Below are 21,486 nucleotides of genomic sequence, written 5' to 3'. Positions count from 1 at the left end.
GTGCAGGGTATGATATACTTTGATTTAAAAAATATTCACTCAGATAATGTCAATATGAGATTAGGTTTGCAAAGTCAGTCTTGCCCCAGAATCACCAGGCAAGATACTTAGAACTTCATTCGTTCAGCCCACCTCCGGAGTTGCTGATTGCTGAGGTCAGAAGTCAGAGGTTAGGGCTGAGACCTGAGCTTTTGCCTTTCTTCTAAGTTCTCACCCTACACCAATGTAGCTGGAACATATATCCCAGGTTGAGAAGCACAGGACCCCTATAAATACCGATCTACGGAGGTCAGAAATATATGGTCAGTCTTCTATTGCAAGACAGAAACAAACATGAATGAAATTCATAAAAATTTCCTTAACATAGTTTAGATCCCATTTGTTCCCTGGCATTTTATCACCTTAATTTACAGCCCTCCAATACAGGGTGGAAAACACAATTTCCTTAAGGTGGAAAGATTCTCAAGCCCTCCCCTTCCACACACATGCTGAAGCATCAGCTGTGCCAGGCTCAACATCCCTTTGCTAATGATCAAGTGCCAATAAATCCTGGGGCACTGCTTCTCATCCCAGCCCTTCAGGAGAATGGGCTGGCTGATGGGATGCAAGGTCACATCTTGCTCAGAGGAATAAATTGCTTCTTTGATTTACTTCTGGTTCTTGCAAGAGCTCAGCGAATCCAACCAGTTTCAAGTATAAATCCAAAAGAAACATTTCCAAGAAAATACACAATACTTTTTTTTTTTAACATCAACACTGCTTATCTGTCTTGTAATAATGGGGACTGCCATGGCACCTGAATAAGGCCAACATAAGCTTTATTTACACTAAACACAGTACAGCTGATTCACATGAAGGTCATGCTTATACCTGATATAAAACAGGTGGGGACAAAGAGAGGATACCTGGGACTCAACAACAGCAAACAACAACAGCTTTTGCTTCTCCAGTGTTGGAACACTTCTACTTCCAGCTACATTTAGTTATTATTTTGACCTCCAAGATGGCAACCTGAGATCTGGAGAGAGTAGTTGCCTGTGGTCCCATGACAAGTAAGTGATTGACCCAGTGTTTAAACCTAAGAAATCTAACTCCAGAGCCTGAATTATTTATATCAACTTGGTCACCACCTCTGGGTCAAGTTCCTTTCCCTCTGTTCTCTATATTCATATGTGCAACATAAGGGGAATAGACAGAGACCTTAAAAGGGGGTGGGCGGTAGGAGAACAGATGGCTTAGTAGTAAAGGATTCTGTCACCCAGTCTGATGGTATTGATTAGATCTCTAGGATCCACTCTGTAAAAGGAGAGAACTAAAGACTGAAAGTGACCTGCAGATGCATGCTGTATACATGTGGGTATAAGTGCATGTAAATGAAATATTGAAAAATAGCTAAATAAACACAGAGAATGAGTAGCCTGGGGATCTTATGTGGCTTGCATGTATTATTTGTTTGACCACCTTAATGTGTAATTTTTTTAATACCAGCTTTATAAAATTTATGCATGGAATGTTATAGTTATTGTCAAAAGATACTGCCAGCATGATTGCTATGGTTTGGGTAGTCATCTGGTGTAAAATCCATGTGATGTTAATTGCTACTATATTAATTTTAAAAGGTGGCCTATGCTTGCAATCCTTACACATTCAAAGCTTATACAAAGCTTAAGATTCTTACATATTCAGGCTGCTGAGGCAGAAGGATTACTATGAATTTTGAGGTCAGCCTGGCCATAGTGAGTTCTAGATCAGTTCTGGCTACAGAGTTAGATCCTGTCTCAAAACCAAACCAAACCAAACCAAACCAGCTAACCAAACAAGGAAGCAAACAAAAACTGTGGAATGCTTAAGAGGTTAAGATGTGCCTGAGCTATGAGACTTCTGCCCTCATTATGGGGTTGGTGCTGTCATAGGAATCCTGTCCTCTTTTGGTGTTTCAGTCTCTCACCTTTGTTGTGTGATAACAGGTCAAAAGGACTCTCCTTGTAAGCCAATAGTTTTGTGCTGGGACACCTAGCCTCCAGAAATATGCTTCTGGTTGCCATAAATTAACAAGCCCCAATTATTCTCTTATAGTAACTCACAGAAACAAAGACAGCAGAGTATACTTCTCATTGGAGCCAATTCCCCTGCCCCTACTCCCACTCTCCCACCTCTCCAGATAGTCACAAAGTCCTTTGCTATAGTCACCAATATTTCACATCCTGTTACACTGGCATGTATTCACCTTGGGAGCTTCACGACTTCTACCTACACACTTTTCCAGAGAGCTTCCTGTATCATTTCTTCTTTCATTTAAAGCCAAATTGAGAAGTCACCCCTAAAGTGGCTTTCCCTGGCCTTTATATAAAGAACATGCCTCTTCTAAGTGCCCCTTGGCTCTCTATGGTCTCTTCACCTTCATTTCCTTTTCTTGTAATGCTTTATTTTCACCCACTGTGTCTATCTGCTGATTGCCAGGCAAAGTAAACCGTGATCAAGGGGCAGAAAGAGATTCTATACTGCTGTGTTCAGATCCCAGGCTTAGAAATTCTAGAGGTATCATCTTAACACATCTCCATGTCTTCAAAGTTAGGGTTAATAGACACAGTAGATTCTAAGAATTTCTTCTTTAAGGGGTCATTAGGATGGTGAGATAATTAAGAAACTTAGATAGAGCCCTGTGCCTTCCATCAGGGCAGAGAATCTGTGTGTCAGTTCCTCTGAAGACCCCATAGTCTGAAGGCCTTCCAGGAGATCTGCTGCACCCAGGGCAACAGACCACACAGTCTGAAGGCATCCCAGGATATGTGCTGCATCCAGGGTTACAGATCTCCCAGGAGACCTGTAGCATCCCAGGGACACAGGAGGCAGGCTCCAAACAGTTAACACCAGGGATAACTAGATGGTTAGATGCATGTGCAAGACCATAAGCAATAGAACCCAATATACTTTGGCACCATCAGAACCCAGTAATCCCATCACAGCAAGCCCTGAATACCCCAACACACCTAAAAAACATGATGTTGACCTAAAATCCTATCTCATAAAGATAATAAAGTCATTTAAGGATGATATAAACAACCCAGTGAAAGAAAAGCAGAAAAACACAGGTAAACATGTAGAGAAGCCCTTAAAGAGGAAACAAATAAACCCCTTAAAGAAATACAGGAAAACACAATCAGATAGTGAAGGAATTGGTTAAAGTAGTCCAAGACCTAAAAATGGAAGTAGAAACAATAAGAAATCACAAATGAAGGCAACCCTGGAAATGGAGAACCCAGGAAACAGGTCAGGAGCTTCGGATGCAACACAAACGAAGGCAACCCTGGAAATGGAGAGCCCAGGAAACAGTTCAGGAGTTACAGATGCAAGAATCAACAACAGAATACAAGAGATAAAAGAGAGAATCTCAGGCATAGAAAATATTGGCACAACAAAGAAAATACAAATCATAAAAAACTCCTAACCCAAAACACTCAAGAAACCCAGAACATAATGGAAAGACCAAACCTAAGCATAATAGGAATAGAAGAAAGCAAAAATCCCAGGTAAAGGAAAAGAAAATACCTTCAACAAAAATCATAGAAGAAAACTTTTTCAATCTAAAGAAAGAGATGGCCATAAACATACAAGAAGTGTACAGAACACCCAAAAAGAAAATCCTTTCATCACATAATAATCAAAACACTAAATGTACAGAACAAAGAAAATATATTAAAAGCTGTAAGGGAAAAAGGCCAAGCAACATATAAAGGCAGACTTATTAGAATTACAACAGACTTTGCAACAGAGACCCTAAAAAACAGAGGAGCCTAGACAGAGGCCATGCAGACCCTAAGAGAACACAAATGCTAGCTCAGGCAACTATACCCTGCAAAACTCTCAATCATCATAGAATGAGAAACCAAAATATTCCATGACAAAACCCAATTTTAACAAACTGGAAGGAAAACTCCAACACAAGGAGGGCATTTACACTAAAGAAAAAAAACAAGAAATTAATCATCTTACAACAAAACCAAAAGGAGAGAATCACATACACATAATGCCACCTACAACAACAAACATAACAGGAACTAACAATCATCTGTCTTTAATAGCTCTCAATATCAATGGACTCAATTCACCAATAAAAAGACATAAGCTAACAGACTGGATACACAAGCAGGATCCAGCATTTTGCTGCATACAAGAAACACATCTCAATGACAAAGACAGACACTACCCCAGAGTAAAGGCTGGAAAAAAGTCTTCCAGGCAAATGGTCCTAAGAAACAAGTAAGAGTTGCCATTCTGCTACCCAATAAAAGAGACTTTCAACCTAAAGTTATTAAGAGTTGGGGAAGGATTCTTCATATTCATTAAAGGAAAAATCAACCAAGAGAAAGTCTCAATTCTGAACATCTATGCCCCAAATGCAAGTGTACCCACATTCATAAAAGAAACTTTACTAAAGTTTAAGACACATATTGAACCCCATACAATAGTAGTGGGATATTTCAACACCCCACTGTCACTAATAGACAGATCATTGAAACAGAAACTAAACAGAGACACAGTGAAACTAATAGAGGCTATGAGCCAGATAGACTTCACGTTTCACACTAAAACAAAAGAATGTACCTTCTCAGCAGCTCATGGTACCTTCTTCAAAATGGACCATATAATCAGTCACAAAAAAAAGCCTCAACAAATACAAAAAGATTGAAATAATTCCATGCATTCTATCAGATCACCATGGATTAAGGTTAGACTTAAAGAACAACAAAACCAACAGAAAGCCCACATACCCATGGAAACTGAAAAACTCTGCTCAATAATAATGTGGTCAGGGAAAAAATAAAGAAGTTAAAGACTCCTTGGAATTCAATGAAAATGATGACACAGCATATCTAAACTTATGGGAGACAATAAAAAGAGTGCTAAGAGGAAAATTCATAGCAGTGAGTGCCCTTGTCAAGAATCCTATACTAGCAACTTAACAGTATACTTGAAAGCCCTAGAACAGAAAAAAAAGAAAACACACCCAAGAGGCATAGACAGGGGGTAAAAGTCAAACTTAGGGCCAAAATCAACCAAATAGAAACAAAGAAAATGATACAAAGAATCAACCAAAACCAAAGCTGCTTCTTTGAGAAAATCAACAAGAAAGACAAACCTCTAGCCAACCTAACTAAAGGACACAGAGCTAATATCCAAATTAACAAAATAAGAAATGAAAAGGGAGATATATCACCAGAAACTGAGGAAATTCAAAAAATTCACCATATCCCACTACAAAAGCCTATACTTAACAAAACTGAAAAATCTAGATGAAATGGAGTGTTTTCTAGACAGATACCAGATACCAAAGTTAAATCAGGATCAGATAGATAAACCATCTAAATAGTCCCATATTCTCTAAGGAAATAGAAGTCATTCAAAACCCCCCAACAAAAAACAAAAAACAAACAAACAAAAAACAACAAAACAACAACCAACCAACCAACAAACAAAACAAAAAAGGCCCAGGGCTAGATGACTTTAGATGACTTTAGTGCAGAATTCTACCAGATCTTTAAAGAAGAGCTAATACTAACACTCATCAAAGTATTCCATAAAATAGAAACAGAAGGGAATTCTATGAAGTCACAATTACTCTGACATCTAAAGCATACAAAGATCCAACAAAGAAAGAGAACTTCATACCAATTTCAGTTATGAATATTGATGCAAAAATACTCAATACATTTCTAGCAAACCGGATCAAAGAACACATCAAAAATATCATTCACCATGATCAAGCTAGAAGTTCCTCAGAAAATTAGAAACAGATCTACCTAAAGACCCAGCTATCTTACTCTTGGGAATATACCCCCAAAACGCTCCACCATACCACAGAGGCATGTGATCCACTATGATCATCTGTGATAGCCAGAAGCTGGAAACAACCCAGATGTCTCTCAGCCAAAGAAAGGATACAGAAAATGTGGCTCACTTACATAATGGAATACTACTCTTCTATTAAGACAAGGACATCATAAGTTTTGTAGTCAATTAGATAGAACTAGAAGATATCATCCTCAATGAGGTAACTCAGATCCAAAAGGACATGAATGGTGTACTCACTAATAAGTGGATATTAGCCCCCCAAAAAAGTACAGAATACCTAGGATATGATCCACAGAACTAAAGGTTAACAAGCAGAAGGGCTCAAGTGAGGATGCTTCTATCCCACTTGGAAAGGAGAAGAAAACAATCATGGGAGGCAGAAGGAGAGAGGAACCTGGGTGGTAGAGGGAAGGGGGAAGGGGAACAAAATCAGGTATGGAGGAGTAGACAGGAGAGAAGCCCTGAGGGCCAACACAATGAATGTAATCATGTAAACTCAGGGAAGTGAGATGTGGGGGACCCTCTATAAAGTACCAGAAACCTGGGAAGTCAGAGACTCAGTACTCAGGTGAAATGCCCACCTCTAGAAGAAAGACAGGGCATCAAGTGGAGGGATAGGGTTGCCATCTCACAGTCAAAAAGTCTAACCCAGAATTGTTCCTGTCTAAAACAACTGCAGGGACATAAATGAAAAAGAGACTGAGGGGAAGGAGATCCAGTGACAGGCCCAACTTGGAATCCATATCATAGGTCGACTCCAAGGCCTGACACTATTATTAAGGCTATGATATGCTTGCAGACAGGAGCCTAGCATGGCTGTCCTCTGAGAGGTCCAACAAACAGCTGACTGAGACAGATGCAGATACATCCAACCATTGGACTGATCTCGGGGATCCCTGTGGTTGAATAAGAAAAAGGCTTGAAGAAGCTGAGGAGAAGGGTGTCCCCATAGGAAGACTAGCAGTCTCAACTAACCTGGACACTTAAGATCTCTCAGACACTTAGCCACCGGAAGCATACATGAGCTGGTCCGAGGCCCCTGACATATACAGCAGAGGACTGCCTGGTCTGGCCTCAGTTGAAGAAGTGCCTAACCCTCAAGAGTCTTGAGGCCCCAGGGAGTGGAGAGGCCTGGAGTGTGGGGGACATCCTCTTGAAGGCAGGGGGAGGAGGAATAGGATGAGGAGCCATGGAAGGGTGGACCTGGAGGAGGTCAGCGTCTAGACTTAAAACAAATAAAAGCAATAATAATAGTAAAGAGCCTTGGATAGATGTCTAGAGTATTTGTTGAATAAGCTCACTCACCTTGATTCACTTATTTGTGTGCGCAATTTATTTTGCCATACTGAGACCAGAGGTTACTCCTTCAAATCTGATTCTTAGGTCTTAGGATGTCCATATATCCAGAAATTAGCATAAGCTGGACTACAGAAAGATTTCTAGAGGTTAGATAAAACCTAGCATTCCTTGGGAACTTGTGAAACTGATTCCCATCTGCCAAAAGGACTCATTTCTATTACTACTGGCCGAAGGGACATATTACTACCTGTGGCACCAATCAGTATATTGGCCTGCAGGCTCCTTCAGAATCACAAATACCTGTTATGTCTTTTAAAATCCATGCTAGTTCTCTGGGCCTCTTCCTGTCCCAAAGCTGTTCATCCTATTTATAACCCTTATGATTTGCCTACTCCACATCCTCTCTTGTTTTCTATTCTCAAGATTCTCTCTCACTATGCTCTATTGTCTGTCTCCTGCCTTCTCCACTATTTTCTCCTGCTCTCCCCTTTCCCTAAGCCTGACCATGTCCCGTCTGCTTCCTTCTCTCTGGAATTTTTCAGATGCCTCTGGATATTTTTTTTTCTCTTATTCACAAGAAAAAAACAAAAACAAAACCAAAAACTTCCTCCTAATATTGGATCAGCCATGCCAGCAGTTTCTATATTCTCAAAGTCTAAATCCAAAAGATATAAATGACATGCCTAACACCCTAAAGGATGACCTCATTTGATCTGATATTTGAATCAGAAAGAGAACTAAACGCCCTAGTTTTCATTTACTCCCACACTTCATTCTATTACTACAGAAGTAAAAATAGTTTTCCTAAATCCTATATGAAGAACAACAAGCCTCATCTGCTAAATCAAATGTTCTATGTTTCTCTTGGCCTGCTTTGCCCTTCATATTCCCTCCATGATGTATGATGCTTGGTCTAGCCTGTGTGCAGGCAGACATGTCTGAAGGGGCAATACACTCAAGATGGGCCTTCTTGGGAAGATGTTACAGTGAGAATCTGGTGTGAGCATTCGTGGGAAGAAACTGGTATACAAAGCACTGACTGTCAACAAAGTAATAATTGTTACCAGTCAGCAGGTCTCAACATGGTAACTACTCTTTGTACCTGGTAAAGCCAAAAACACCCCAACAGACTTATGGATGGGCTTGAATGCTCATATATAAGAAATAAGGAGTTTTACTAGATGGTCTCTAATCCTTTTCCTGGTTGCCTCAAATACTTTGGGATGCTTCTCTGCATGTTATTTTATTTTGGTAGCAGCCTGAAAACAAGAGTAAAGTCCATTAGAATTTAGGGATAAGCCTAAAGGACTCAAAGGCATAAGACTGTGGCCCACCAGCCCAGATGACATAAAGACACATTTGGCTCCGTTGTACTTTCTGAAAGCCAAGTTGTTCAAGAATGGACTTAGTGCAAAGGAAGATGGACTCTTCTCCAGTGCTGGAAGTAAGCAGGCATTAGCTATGCCATGTTCTATTGAGATGTCAGGGAAGAAAATTCAGTGCACTGGTCAAGTTAAGGGCATTTTGCAGCCCATCTATCCTCAGGAAGAGTGACATTTTACAAAGCTCTTTATAAACTGTTATTTCTATGGTCATGTTGACATGCCTCTGACAGCAGTGATTTTACAGTAATCCATTAAAAGGGGAAAAAAGTGACTTTCCTTGCAATTTTGCAAGTTTGCTTAAATAAGCCCTTGTATAGTTTCCATTATTTAAGGAAGATTATAAAATGAAGTCTACAATTTTGAATTTTTCTCCAGGTGAAGAGCTTGGAAGTCAACATTTTCATTAGTCATACAGAATTTGGAACACTTTACTCATTATTAGTCAAGTCTCTTTACATACTTGAATGTTTTGCTTCTGAGCACTTACTTTCTTCCAGCTAAACAAATGCAGTTCCTTCCTTCATTCCGTGCAAAGGTTGGGCCAGACCCCTGGTCATGGTCTGCTCAGAAATTCATCTGACCTACACATTTGGAGACAGCCAAGTCTTCTGTTCCTTATACACTCAGCATCCTTCACGTAGGGATGATAAACAATTTCTTGCATATGTCTTCTCCACCTTCATCCCTTTAAATCTGAGCTGGCCTCACAGCAGCTAGGTTCATCCTTAGCTTTACAAAGGACACATAGCTTTTACTCACTGCTCCCTTCCACTGAAGCTAAGGGCCCTAGCAGAGGTTCAGCTACCTGAGATGGCCACAGTGTAAGAAAGCCCAAGTTTCCCATGGGGAAAGTCTGAGTAATCTCTGGCTGCCCTCTAGCTTTTGCGAAGCCATTCCTGGTGAGAAAGCCTCACCTGTGTGACTTATCTTAGGGAGGCTAAGCACTGACTCTATCCATTTTGGCCGAGTGAAGGCTGTAAAATCATATTTTAGCCCAATTTTCAGTGGCAATGGGAAGTTTTCATTTAGTCACAGGCTGGAGAAATCATATAGCCATCAAGAGTATGTACTGCTTTGATAGAGGGCCTGAGTTCAGTTCCGTGTCAGGGAGATCAGAGGTTTCTGAAACCTCAGTTCCATAAGATAAAACTCTGTCTTCCAACCAGGGGCACACATGAATGCATGTGTGTGTGTGTGTGTGTTCATTTCAAAGACAAGACAGCTTTTACATGATGGGGCAGACAACATTTTCAGCATATTCTCTTACAGGGAAGCTTTCTATAGAAAAAAGAGCAGGATTGAGAGTGACATTGGGAAGTTAGTAATGTTAGTTAAACACACACACATACTCATGTGCACACAGATACACTGCATACTCATGCGTGAGTGTGCGTGTACACACACACACACACACACACACACACACACACACACACACACTGAGAAAATAAAGCCAAGCTGTCAAAGGCAAATGGTAAAGGGCTAAAGGGCTGGGTTTTGGGGGGGGGGGGGGGGAGGGGGTGGATTTTGTAGAATCCCAACCACAGAGCCTTTAACAATTTCTGAACTAGGTCACAGAAACCAAATATTTATATGAAGTTGTAGCTTTTATACCTGTTCCCCAGAAGTCTATAGGTTAAAGGCTTGATTTCCATCCTGTAGTGTTACCTAGAGATGGTGGAACCTACAAGGGGTAGACTTTGTGAGGACTCTTGCAGGGGATTGCAGAACGGAATCTGTACTGGCTGGTTTTGTATCAACTTGACACAGCTGGAGTTATCACAGAGAAAGGAGCTTCAGTTGTGGAAATGCCTCCATGGGATCTAGCTGTGGGGCATTTTCTCAATTAGTGATCAAAGGGGGAGGCCCTTTGTGGGTGGTACCATCTCTGGGCTGGTAATCTGGGTTCTATTAAGAAGCAAGCTGAACAAGCCAGGGGAAGAAAGCCAGTAAGGAAACATCTCTCCATGGCCTCTGCATCAGCATCAGTTCCTGCTTCCTGACCTGCCTGAGTTCCAGTCTTGACTTCCTTTGGTGATGGGAAGTTTAAGCTGAGTAAACCCTTTCCTCTCCAACTTGCTTCTTGGTCATGATGTTTGTGCAGGAATAAAAACTCTGACTAAGACAGAATCCTAGTGTCTCTGTCTCTGTCTGTCTCTCTCTCTCTCTGTGTATGTGTGTATGTATGTATCTCTTTCTCTGTGTCTCTGTCTGTCTCTGTTTCTCTCACTCTTTCTATCTTCCTCTTTCCCTCTTTCCTTCTCTCCCTCTCTCTGCATGCTGGCCACCATGCACTGCATCTCTTTGGCCTGATATATTGCTAGAGGTCCAAAAGCAACAGTTAATTGACCATGGACTGACTTCCTCAAGTGTAAACCAAATTAAGACTTGTTTTTTTCTTTTCCAAGCTGATTGTCTCTGTTATTTACAAGAGAAAGGAAGGACTGGCTCACCCAGGTGATAGCCTAAATCCTGAAAAGTTAAGACAGAGCATACATAAAGTTTAGGGTAGAGATTCCTGAATGGGAAGCATTCAGCAGGGAAGCCCATCAGGAATGAATTAGAAAATGGAGCGTCTGCTGCTGCCCAGCAGACTCCCTTCCTGCTAAGAGCAGGATTAGGTGTCCTTGCAAAAAGAAATTACCCACTTTGTATCCTTTTACTTCTGACTCATTATCCAGGGCCTTCACTTGATCCCAGTTCAGGATAATTTTGGAGTCCGATGAATTCCATATGATGTTTCCAGGGGGTTGGCTTGGTGCTATAAAAAAAAAAATTAAGATAGACGAAGTCACAGATTATTAAATCTCAATGGATTCCGAGGAATATCCCCTTACTAGAATTCGAGAGTAGAGGCAATTTAATGGGCGATTGCACTAATATGTGTCTTCAAGGTCACTGAAATCTGACGAGATACAGCATTGCAAATGGAAAAAGATTCAGTTGGTCGCCTACCATTTATAGCTAAAAGAAGTAGTCCTTCTCAGTGAGGAGAGAAACATTTATCTTTCTGTCCTCTGGAGCAATGAATTTGGCATGCTATTCTGAAAGGTTCAGTTAAAATGCTAAGGTGCATTTGAATCCATATAATGATACCAATTAGTATGCAAATGATCCCTGGGAGGTGGGGATAGGTAATGAACTTGGAGTATGTTTGATGAATCCCCAAAATATTTCTGAGCAACTCTGTCCTTACGTGGCTTTCTGGTCGTGACATTGACTGTTGCACTGGAGGGTCCTGTCCCAGCTGAGTTATACGCCTTGACAGATAAGTGATACAGAGCGCTTCCTTTCAAGTTGGTGATTCTTGTGGATGTCTGATTTCCAACTGTTCGTATCTTTCTAGCATTTTCTTCCTTGTCATCATGTCTCCAATATTTTACCTGAGAAAATAAACAGAACGACCTTGGAAATTATATCCACTGGGGAGACTTCCAATGTCATCAGGTAATCATATTGTTATGCAAGTTCTCATGATGGAGGCAAATGTCTATGTTAACTCATGGACAGAGCTTTTACAACAAGGAGATCCACATGATCTGCAAAATGATCCACAGTAAGAAAATCTGCTTTTGTCTTCTTTTCCCGCTGAGATGGCCAGTGTGGAGACTCATCAATGGCTATTTCTGTCATTTCCCACACCTTTGTTTTGAGTTCAGGTCATTCTAAGCATATAATATTGAAAAAAAATTTCTAAAGATTTTTTTAAAGAAAAATTGTGTGTGTATGTGCATGTGTGTGTATATGTGAATATAGGTAACCACGATGACCAGAAGAGATCATTGAATCCCCTGGAGCTGGAGTTACAGGCAGTTGTTGAATTCCCTAGGAAGGATGCTGGAAACTGTACTCAGTCCTCTGCAAGAGCAATGAACACATTCCTAAAGCGATCTCCCTACCCCTACAGGCATATCGCATTTAAGCTCTTTTTACCAACTGTATTGCAAATCTTTAGGTAAAGAAAGAGAGAGAAATATAATAATAAACTTAAGTATAAACATAGGTAAAGGGTGGTCTCACAGTAGATTCTTCAATGCTTCTATTAGTAGTACAGTAGAACTAGACCTCTAGAACAGATACCTGTGTAAGACAATGTGGGTCTTCTCCCATCAGTGAATGTGCCCTAGAGGTCTCACCAAGAGATATAGATCAAATGCACTGGTCTCTATCTTACCTCATAACCTTGAATCCGTCCTCTGTTCTTTCCAATAGGGGAGGCCCAGAAAACTTCGATATCTGTGGCAGAAAGACTCCTGGCAAAGATACTGGCTGGTGGCTTGGTGGGTTCTACAAATGAATTCAGGAAAATTTACTACTGGGTCAGCTTCATCACAGCAAGCTTCTTTAAATGGAGTTAGAAGGCAAAAAGAACCCATGGTCATATGTCCTTCGTACTTGTGAGACACACAATTCCTCCCCCAAACAAACAATTTTAATTTGTAGTGTGGTGGTTAGGAAAGAGATACTTCTGAAGTTTTACAAAGGTCTACACTGCAGTAAATGGAACTAAAGTCACCCAAGGGCAAGTTTAGCAGTAAGTTTTCATAGTCAACAACTTGTTTGGGTAGCTCTTTCTTAGTTGAGTTATAGTCTCAGTTGGTGGATTATGAAAACAATCGAGAAAGAAATGAGCATAGTTAACCAAATTGACTACATTTCAAGAAAGCTGCCTGGTGGCTTAGTTTTATAAGATAATCTCTAAAACCCTAGACAAGTCATTTACTATTTCAGGGACTCAGTATTCCCAAGTGCAACCAGTAGACTGAACCAATAGTTTTTCACATTCTAGTTGCTTTTGCCAGATTTTTATGCGAGTTGTACACCATTTGTATATAAAATTTTCTTTTACTATTCTACCTTACTGAAAAAACCTAGTTTAGCCATGACTTAAATAATAACATTCACAAAATTTTACCTTGGGTAGCTATGTGCTTTTTAAAATGTAATTCAAATCAGTATATGACTATTTGATACTTTTAAAACTACATCTGTTCCATGGACCCATTACTGATAAACAAAAGCATCATTTTCATTCTCTTAAGCCCCAGCACATGCTAAAGTAAGATTCCTCTTAAAGCTAACACATTTATCTGTTATAATTCAGTGTAATTTTATATACTCCTCTACATTGCATACTTCAGGAAATATTGGACATGGAGATCTCTATTTACACATAACAATAAGATTCTGATTGTGTGTTAATTCAGAATTTTTAAAAATCACCTGATACACAGGGGAAAACATCAGCTATCCTCAGGAAACACTGTCCTTCATGAGAACATATACCAAAGCTTCAAAACTTTAAATATGTTGGCATCAACATTATCATAGGGAAAAATGCAGATATTAAGTCTCAAGGCCTGAGACATAAACACCTATTCCATGCAGTAGGCTTAGGGAATCACAGAAAATCTTTGCTGTTCAAGGCGAGGCCAGAAGAATGAGTAGGGATTTATAACATGAGTAAGACAGAGAATAGGAAATGCAGAAGAACCTGCAAGGAGACAGATTTGGTTCAGATCGGATCATACCCAGACTTTTGCATGTAGTATGTAGTATGTAGTATGTAGTATGTAGGGGAGAGCTGTGAGATTCAGCAAAGAGGTAGAGGAGAGGTTGTGGAAAACTGTTGCTTCTATGGGAATCATTTCTCTACAAGAAAAAGAATATGTAGCTTCCTTGATGACTCCAAACTAATGTCTCAACTTTTATATGCTGTCCTGTGATTTAATTCTGTATATCATCATTACAACAAGGGTGAGCTCTGGGCATGCAGGACCCTCCTGGAAGAATTAAGTATGAGGACCCTGGAACATTATGGCAGTGTGAATGGAAATCAAGCTGCTTCATGATTTCCTCTCCTATGAAGTGAGAGTCACAGCAAAATGGCTTAAACCACAAGTGATGGGAGAGAGTGAAACATTCCATTTTGATATTCATCTAAAGGTAAAAATATGATTCTTTTAAAATAATGATAGCACACAAGTACAGGGTATTTATGTATCAATAGATTGATAATAGACACATAGAAAAATATATCTGAAGATAACAGGGCATTTGCAACCTTGGTTGGTCCTTAACGATGTAATCAATTGGTGGAGAGCCATGTGTTTCACATATGATTGAGTTGTTAATGAGTTTTCTTGTTTTGGAAACAGATTAAAATATGTACCCCAGGCTGGTCTCAAATTAGCTAATGTGCTTCAAACGCCCATATTCTGGGATTACTGGAGTGTACACACATGGTCAGAGAGTGTGTGTGTGTGTGTGTGTGTGAGAGAGAGAGAGAGAGAGAGAGAGAGAGAGACAGAGACAGAGACAGAGACAGAGACACAGAGACACAGAGACACAGAGAGAGACACAGAGACAAAGAGAGACAGCAAGAGACACACAGAGACAGAGAGAGGGAGAGAAGGAGAGAGACACAGAGAGGCACACACACACACACAGAGCATATGGTAGATAGTGAGCCAATGATTTATAGAATACTTGTCTGTAATGAAGCTATCCTTTTGATTTCTATGTCTGTTATAAGTTGATGGTATATCCTAAAAGGAACACCATTTAGAATTGAAGAAATATCGAGGTAGCATGAACCATACCTTCTTCAGCAGAATACACCAGCGTGGTGGGACTGAAAGGGCCTTCCCCTTTGTTATTGAAGACACCCACTTTAACCTCAAAGGGAGAGAATGGACGCACACTCTCATTCCTGAACACGTATCTGGAGGCATCAGCTGAAGCCAGCACGGTCAGCATCCAGATCATTTTGCCATGTGGCCGGAAGGCAACCACGTAACCAAAGCCTCTGCCATTCTGTAATTCCTCAGGGACTGTCTGGGGGAGGAAGGGAGGTTGTACTCAGAAAGCACAATAGTTTGATTCAAATATTAAAGGGGACTCCTCAGTTCTTGCTTCGGGTGATTCAACTGCTAAAGACTATGCCTCACCAATTGAAATTGGGTTTTACTTGCCAGCACCTTTTAAACTTAGGGCTATCCTTTACCTGCCTCAGGTATTCATGTGATACCAGAGCCTTGAAAATGAAATGAAGGTCAGCTCTGGAGAATTGGGCTCTGGTAACCTGGACTCAACTCAACCAATGATGCTCAAGTAACCACACAGTTGGTTAAAACAAAAACAAAAATGAAAACGAAAACAAAACAAAGTAAAAAAAAAAAAAAAACCTTCCATCACACACCATCCAGTAATCATTTTCCTTGGGTGTCAAATATATGAACGAATTCACAAAAGAGGGCTATCTTTGTTCAGGCAAGATCCTGCCCCTAAGGAGAGGCTCTGAGCTCAGCTGGGAGGCAGGGATAGTGGGGGCTTTCTTTTCTTGCTCTGCTGGGGCTCTGGGTAAATGAAGCGCTTTTTATTTCAGGGGACATTGTCTAAAATCTTGGGAACACATTTCAAGCCTTTTCTGAAGCTTCCACCTCCTCTCTCAAAATCAATTTTTAATAAATTGGTCACTAACCTTCCTCCAGGTTGTTTAAAGAAATACCTCACAGCCCAGAAGCAAAGCCAACTGCCAGGAAATTGTTCTGGGACACTCAATCTATAGCTGGCAGATGTTTTAAATCAATTGTCCATGCAGCAATTCAGAAAGAAAAGAAAGACTGGTTTTCTCTGAACCAGACTTCCTTATTTTTTTTTTAAAACCTGTGTTATCTTCTCTTTCATGATTTTTTTTTTCCTGTGAGCAGTCAAACTAAAACTTGTTTCAACAATGGGTGGCCAAGCACTTTTACTTCCTGACAGCCATTAATAGATTTCTTGGAAACAGAGGGGAACAGTTCCTGGCTCCTTGTCATATGGAGGGAAATAGCAAAACAGCCCAGATAAATTCATGTCCCTTTGGTTCTGTGATGGATTTACCTCCCAGGTTATAACCAGTTCAGATTTGCTGCCTCCACCACCACTGACGTTAGCCGGGGTGACTTCAGGGACTGCAGGAGACAAAACAGAAATCAAATTATTTCAGGTGTTAATGGCAAATGGTAGCCAGGAAGGTTACCTAGATGGGATGCCTCACTGTTGTTGAGTACTTGGGCACATGTCCCTTTGTTTTTGGATATCAGAAATGACATCCTCAAGGGGAGCACTGTACTGGCTTACAGAAGCAAAATCTCCTGAGGAAAGTGCTCTTAATTACCTGTTTCTGGTTCAATGGGGTCTACACACTGACCAACCAATTGTTTAGCTCCATCCCTAAAGACCTAGGAGTTCATAGAGGAAGAAAGGACTGAAGAATCTGTTCTCTTGCTTGGTTAGACATTTATTAGTCGTGTGGTGGTAACACAAAAGACAGGACAAACTGTGCCCACATGGAGCTTACAATCTAGTGGGAGAATGAGAGCACATGCAGAAGATCACAGAGAAACTTGGACAACACCCAATGATGTCGCAGACAGAATGGAGAAGAGCAGTGGTGTTCTGGAGTAGCAGGTTGCTCAGAGGAGTGCTGGGCTAATGGCTTCTCAGAAGAAGGTGAGCTTTGAGCTGGGTGTTGAAGGAAGTGGTGGATTTAGGTTGACCCCTGGCTCACTGTGCTTAACCTCTCTGATCCCCAGTGTTCTCTGTAAAAGAGGGGAAATCAGACTCACTTCCTTCTCAGGATTACAGGGCACACTTGAGTTATAGATTTGGAGATGTGAGAAGAGAGCCTAGGGTTACTTATGCCATCATCGAAATGAAGGACTCCAGGCAGATTCTTGAAATATCTAGTTGAGGATTGCAGCTGGCCAGTCAGTATATGACCCTGATTAAAGGCAGCACAAATACATGGATTTTTTTTTTTAATTTCATCAATTCTAAGAATAAGGTGAAACTGCTGGTCTGCTTAGGATATTGCTATGCCTTTACAAATCATTGTTATTTTCATGGCTGGGAGCTCTACAGAGGCCATATAACAGGATCTTCCAGTTGACAAGAGCGTAATGTGCCTGAGTTGACTGTACAACATTTCATTATGTATTTATCAAACAGGCTACTCTCATTCATTACTTGGGACAATGGTTTATGTCCTAAGAAAATGCTAGTAAAGACTTCTGAGGAAATGTTCTCTGACCATCTGTGATTTCTGTTTGTTTGTTTTTTTTTTTTTTTTTTTTTTTCTGACACATATACCAAAAAAGAGAGAGTTGACTTTGGAAGTATTATGCTTTTTTGTGCTCTACCACTAGACTCAAATAAAGAGGATTAAGAAGTTGATTACATCTCAGTACCAGAAAGGTTGAGATTCTCCTAGCCTGGTTTTAAGGGGAAAGGTGTGTAGATATAGAGCTAATTGAAACTAATGAAGTCAAGGATCCTCCTTAAGACAGCGCTTCTCAACCTTCCAAATGCTGTGACCATTTAATATGTTGTGGTGCTCCCCAACCATAAAAAATGTTTTTGTTGCTACTTTATAACTGTAATTTTGTTACTGTTGCGACTCATAATGTAAATATCTGTCTTTTCCGATGGCCTTTGGTGACCACTGTGAAAGTGTCATTGCACCTCCAGGTTGAGAATCACTGCCTTAAGGAATGGGAGCAACCAGAACAGACAATGCATATCTTGAGTGGTACTCACGAGCCTCTTCTGTCCTCCGTTTCTCTGAGGGCCGGCTGGGTTCCCCAATGCCAATCACATTAGCTGCAACAGTGCGGAATTCATATTCAACCCAGGGATTCAAACCCACCACAGTTGCTGTGAATGTCTTCCCATCGACGAGATCTGGAACTAAAAGATATCAAAAGGTGGGTGAGAGGGTTTAAGAGAATTCGCTCTGGCCCCTGAAATGTAGAGATGATTATAGGAGCATTTAGCACCACTATTACCAGCACCACTACCACTTCCAGGGAGCGTATTATAATTATCCTACTGGGATAGTGATGAGGACATAGGGACATGTGTTTATATCAAATGCACAAATTCTTGTTTGTGCTTTCTTTTCCCTTTTCTGCTTTTGTGTTAGTCTCTTCTTGTCAAATACTTCAGAGCAAAAACTTAAGAGGGATAAGGATTTATTTTGGCTCATGCTTTTCAAGGTGTTGGTCAAAGGTTGACTGCAGAATACCATGGTGGTAAGAACATGGTATCTGGGAAACAGAGAGAAACAGGAAGGGGCCAATGACAGGATATTTGTCAAAGGAGTACGCCAATGACCTCCAGCTAGACCCTCTTCCTAAGCTTTCATCTGCTCCCAAAATAGTGCCTATGGCTTAGGACAAAACATCACATGACTTTGTTGGGGACATTTCATGTGCAAATTGTAACACTGTTGTTCCTATCTGTGGATCAGTATTTCTAATATTTTATCTTTCTTTGCTCATTCATATTAATGCCATAATTGTTTTGGTAAAATTTTATTATCATTCCTCATAGGTCTTAATCCTTTTACCAACCCCAACACCTGCCAATATTTCTTTCTTTCTTTCTTTTTTTTTTTTTGCTGAGATGACATTTCAGGTAGAAACAAACATAATTTCCTGTAAGCAAGATACACAGTCCTTTAGAACCAAGGGATTGCTGTGTGGCCTTGATGTCTTGAAGCAGAAATAAATGCTAGGCACAATTTGATGCAACATATAAAAATTATGTTGTCAGTCCAATTTTTATAATATTTGTGTTAAGTTTTTAAGGACCTCATATATATTTTGATTCCTGCTCCCCACCTCCAATTTCTTTAGCTTATTACATCTTAGAAGTGGTTTCCTGTCTAAGCTTTGGCTTTCTGTCAAAGAGGCTTCAAAGAGGTGCTTTAGGAAGAAAGATAAGTAAACTGGATCATTATGCTTACTATGCTAAGCAACAGAACTCTGTAGAACTTCATTTTCCTTGTCTGTTAAAGAGGAATGATTACAAAATTTTACAGTGAATATAATCGTTTTACTTTACTGTTAGGATAGCTGTAAGGATTATATATAGACCCAGCATTATATGCAGAAGAACATGTAAACTGATAATTATCTAGTAAAACACCTTTGATCCTTGAACACTTTGTGTCTTATGGTATCAGCAACTGGTGCCTGATTTGAGTGAACTTGTGTAACAAAGAGTGTATGAGAATTCCTTCACTATAATAACAGTGTGCCACTACTTATAGTAACAATAGTGTTATATTTTGAACTTGGAATCTCCTTCAAAGGGTCACATGATAAAAGCTAGGTCCTGGACTACTGATGGTAGTTTGGGAAGTGACAAAAATCTTAGGAGGTGACATGGCACTGGGTTACTCCTTTGAAGAGTATCCTATCTTTGGCTCCTTCCTGACACTCATGTTTCCCAGATATCACAAAGTTTCCAATTCTGAGATATCATGTTCTCACCACCATGGTGTTCTGGCTGACTTCAGGCCCCAAGCACGGAAGCCAGCCAATCATTCACCAAAATCAGTAAAACCATGAACCAAAATAAATCTTTATCCCTCTTTAACTGTTTCTCCCAAGAACCTAGCTTCTAACCAAGAAGCTAAAAAGGAAAAAAGAAAGCACATAGAAGAGTTTGTGAAAATGATTAAAACTTTTTCCTGCCTTGTCATCTCCAAATTAATAGAAGTACAGGTGGAGGCAGCAAGACAAAAGGCTCCACACAGTCCTCAGATATTCTATTTTTTTATGTTCATTCATTGAAAATTTATTCACTCTTACTTATTCCGTTCACTATTTTTTATTTAAGTTTTATTGCCTTATGATGAGAAAGGATACATAATTTCAATTGATCTGAATTTGTTAACATTTAAAAACATACTTTGAATAAGTAGACTTACATCACTTTCTTCTTTCCCTTTTGTACCCCAGCTCCTCCCAGAGACCACCTATAAAACCTGCCATACCTTTTTTTATCATATTAATTAAAATTTATAAAATATTATAATAAAAATGAGTATTATAAAAGTTGTTTGATATAAAACAATCAATTGAACAGTCTTCTGTATATGCTTGTCTACAGCAATACTAAAAATATATTTTTTCTCAATATAAATTTTAAATAACTCCAAATATATTAACTGTATGATATTTTGAAATAATTTATCACTATTAGTTTTTTTAATGAACATAAATAGATAAAGTTTTTTTGTTTGTTTGTTTTGTTTTTAGTAGCGATTAAAATCCTGGCTCTTACTGTGGTACAAACCCAAAATAAGAACAATTTTTGGACATTGGAGTTCATTTTAATAGGGCTGTACGTCAATGTCCCTCACATCACCAAAGGATTTTACCTCCATAGAAGCTAAGCTAAGAGTTGACAGTTCTGCTACACCAAGGAATGAACTGTAAGCATGATTTTTGAATACAGAATTCCTGCTATGGTCAAAGCTATTTGACTTGAGTGACTGTCTTCATTCTCAGCCCACATGGAACAGGTTACATTCGTTTAAGAAATGGTGTGTGTTGAGATGGTCTATCCATGAAGTCTTTCATCAACTTTTTCAATGAAGAATGGTTCTGCTTGGAGGGTGGCACAGACATTAAATGAGGGTAAGATTCTGGTTCCTTGGTTGTAATGATTTTGAAAAGCATTCATCTAAGAATAAGAGTAACTTATAAAGTCCTCTTATTCAAAATTGATTCAATAATTATAAATATCAAACAAAGCATTCTGTCTCACTCTTTGCTGTTCTCTTACAAGCCACCTCCCAAATTAATTGCCTATGTTTCTTTTGGCTGTGTAAATAATTTTGAAATAGGAAAGGTGTTCTGAAAACCTTAGTATAGTGTGAAAACATCAAATAAACAGTCCTACTAATAGAGAGACTGAGACAGGAGAAGCATGATTTCAAGACCGTTTGTGGCACACAGCAAGACCGTTTGTGGCACACAGCAAGACCCAGTCACATACAAACAAGCAGAAAGTGTATATGGATTGTACAATATTGGACCTATTTCTCCAATTACCAAATTAGAGAGACCACTGGATGACAGCCAACAAATTTCTAAGTTCTTTTTTTTTTTTT

The 21,486-nt window shown here is 39.7% G+C and overlaps 1 protein-coding gene across 12 annotated transcripts in view; it reads right to left on the bottom strand.

The window, feature by feature from the left end:
- Cntn4 (contactin 4) overlaps positions 1–21,486 on the bottom strand; it is a 990,533-nt gene that overhangs the window by 6,688 nt on the left and 962,359 nt on the right. For 10 of the 12 annotated variants that reach the window (XM_029478673.1, XM_029478666.1, XM_029478667.1 and 7 more), the window contains 6 exons: positions 18,120–18,269; positions 16,422–16,492; positions 15,140–15,374; positions 12,712–12,824; positions 11,734–11,920; positions 11,186–11,298 (listed from right to left, as the gene is read on the bottom strand). In XM_029478673.1, coding sequence (XP_029334533.1) covers positions 11,186–11,298; positions 11,734–11,920; positions 12,712–12,824; positions 15,140–15,374; positions 16,422–16,492; positions 18,120–18,269 — 869 coding nt within the window. Of the gene's footprint in view, positions 1–11,185; positions 11,299–11,733; positions 11,921–12,711; positions 12,825–15,139; positions 15,375–16,421; positions 16,493–16,805; positions 17,123–18,119; positions 18,270–21,486 lie in introns of those variants that run through there. The other 2 variants (XM_029478674.1, XM_021164235.2) reach the window with 2 other exon arrangements.

Source organism: Mus caroli, chromosome 6 (genome assembly GCF_900094665.2).
Source record: "Mus caroli chromosome 6, CAROLI_EIJ_v1.1, whole genome shotgun sequence".
Taxonomy (NCBI): domain Eukaryota; kingdom Metazoa; phylum Chordata; class Mammalia; order Rodentia; family Muridae; genus Mus; species Mus caroli.
The sequence above is the reverse complement of the archived record's forward strand: the minus strand, read 5'-3'. Positions and strand labels throughout refer to the sequence as shown.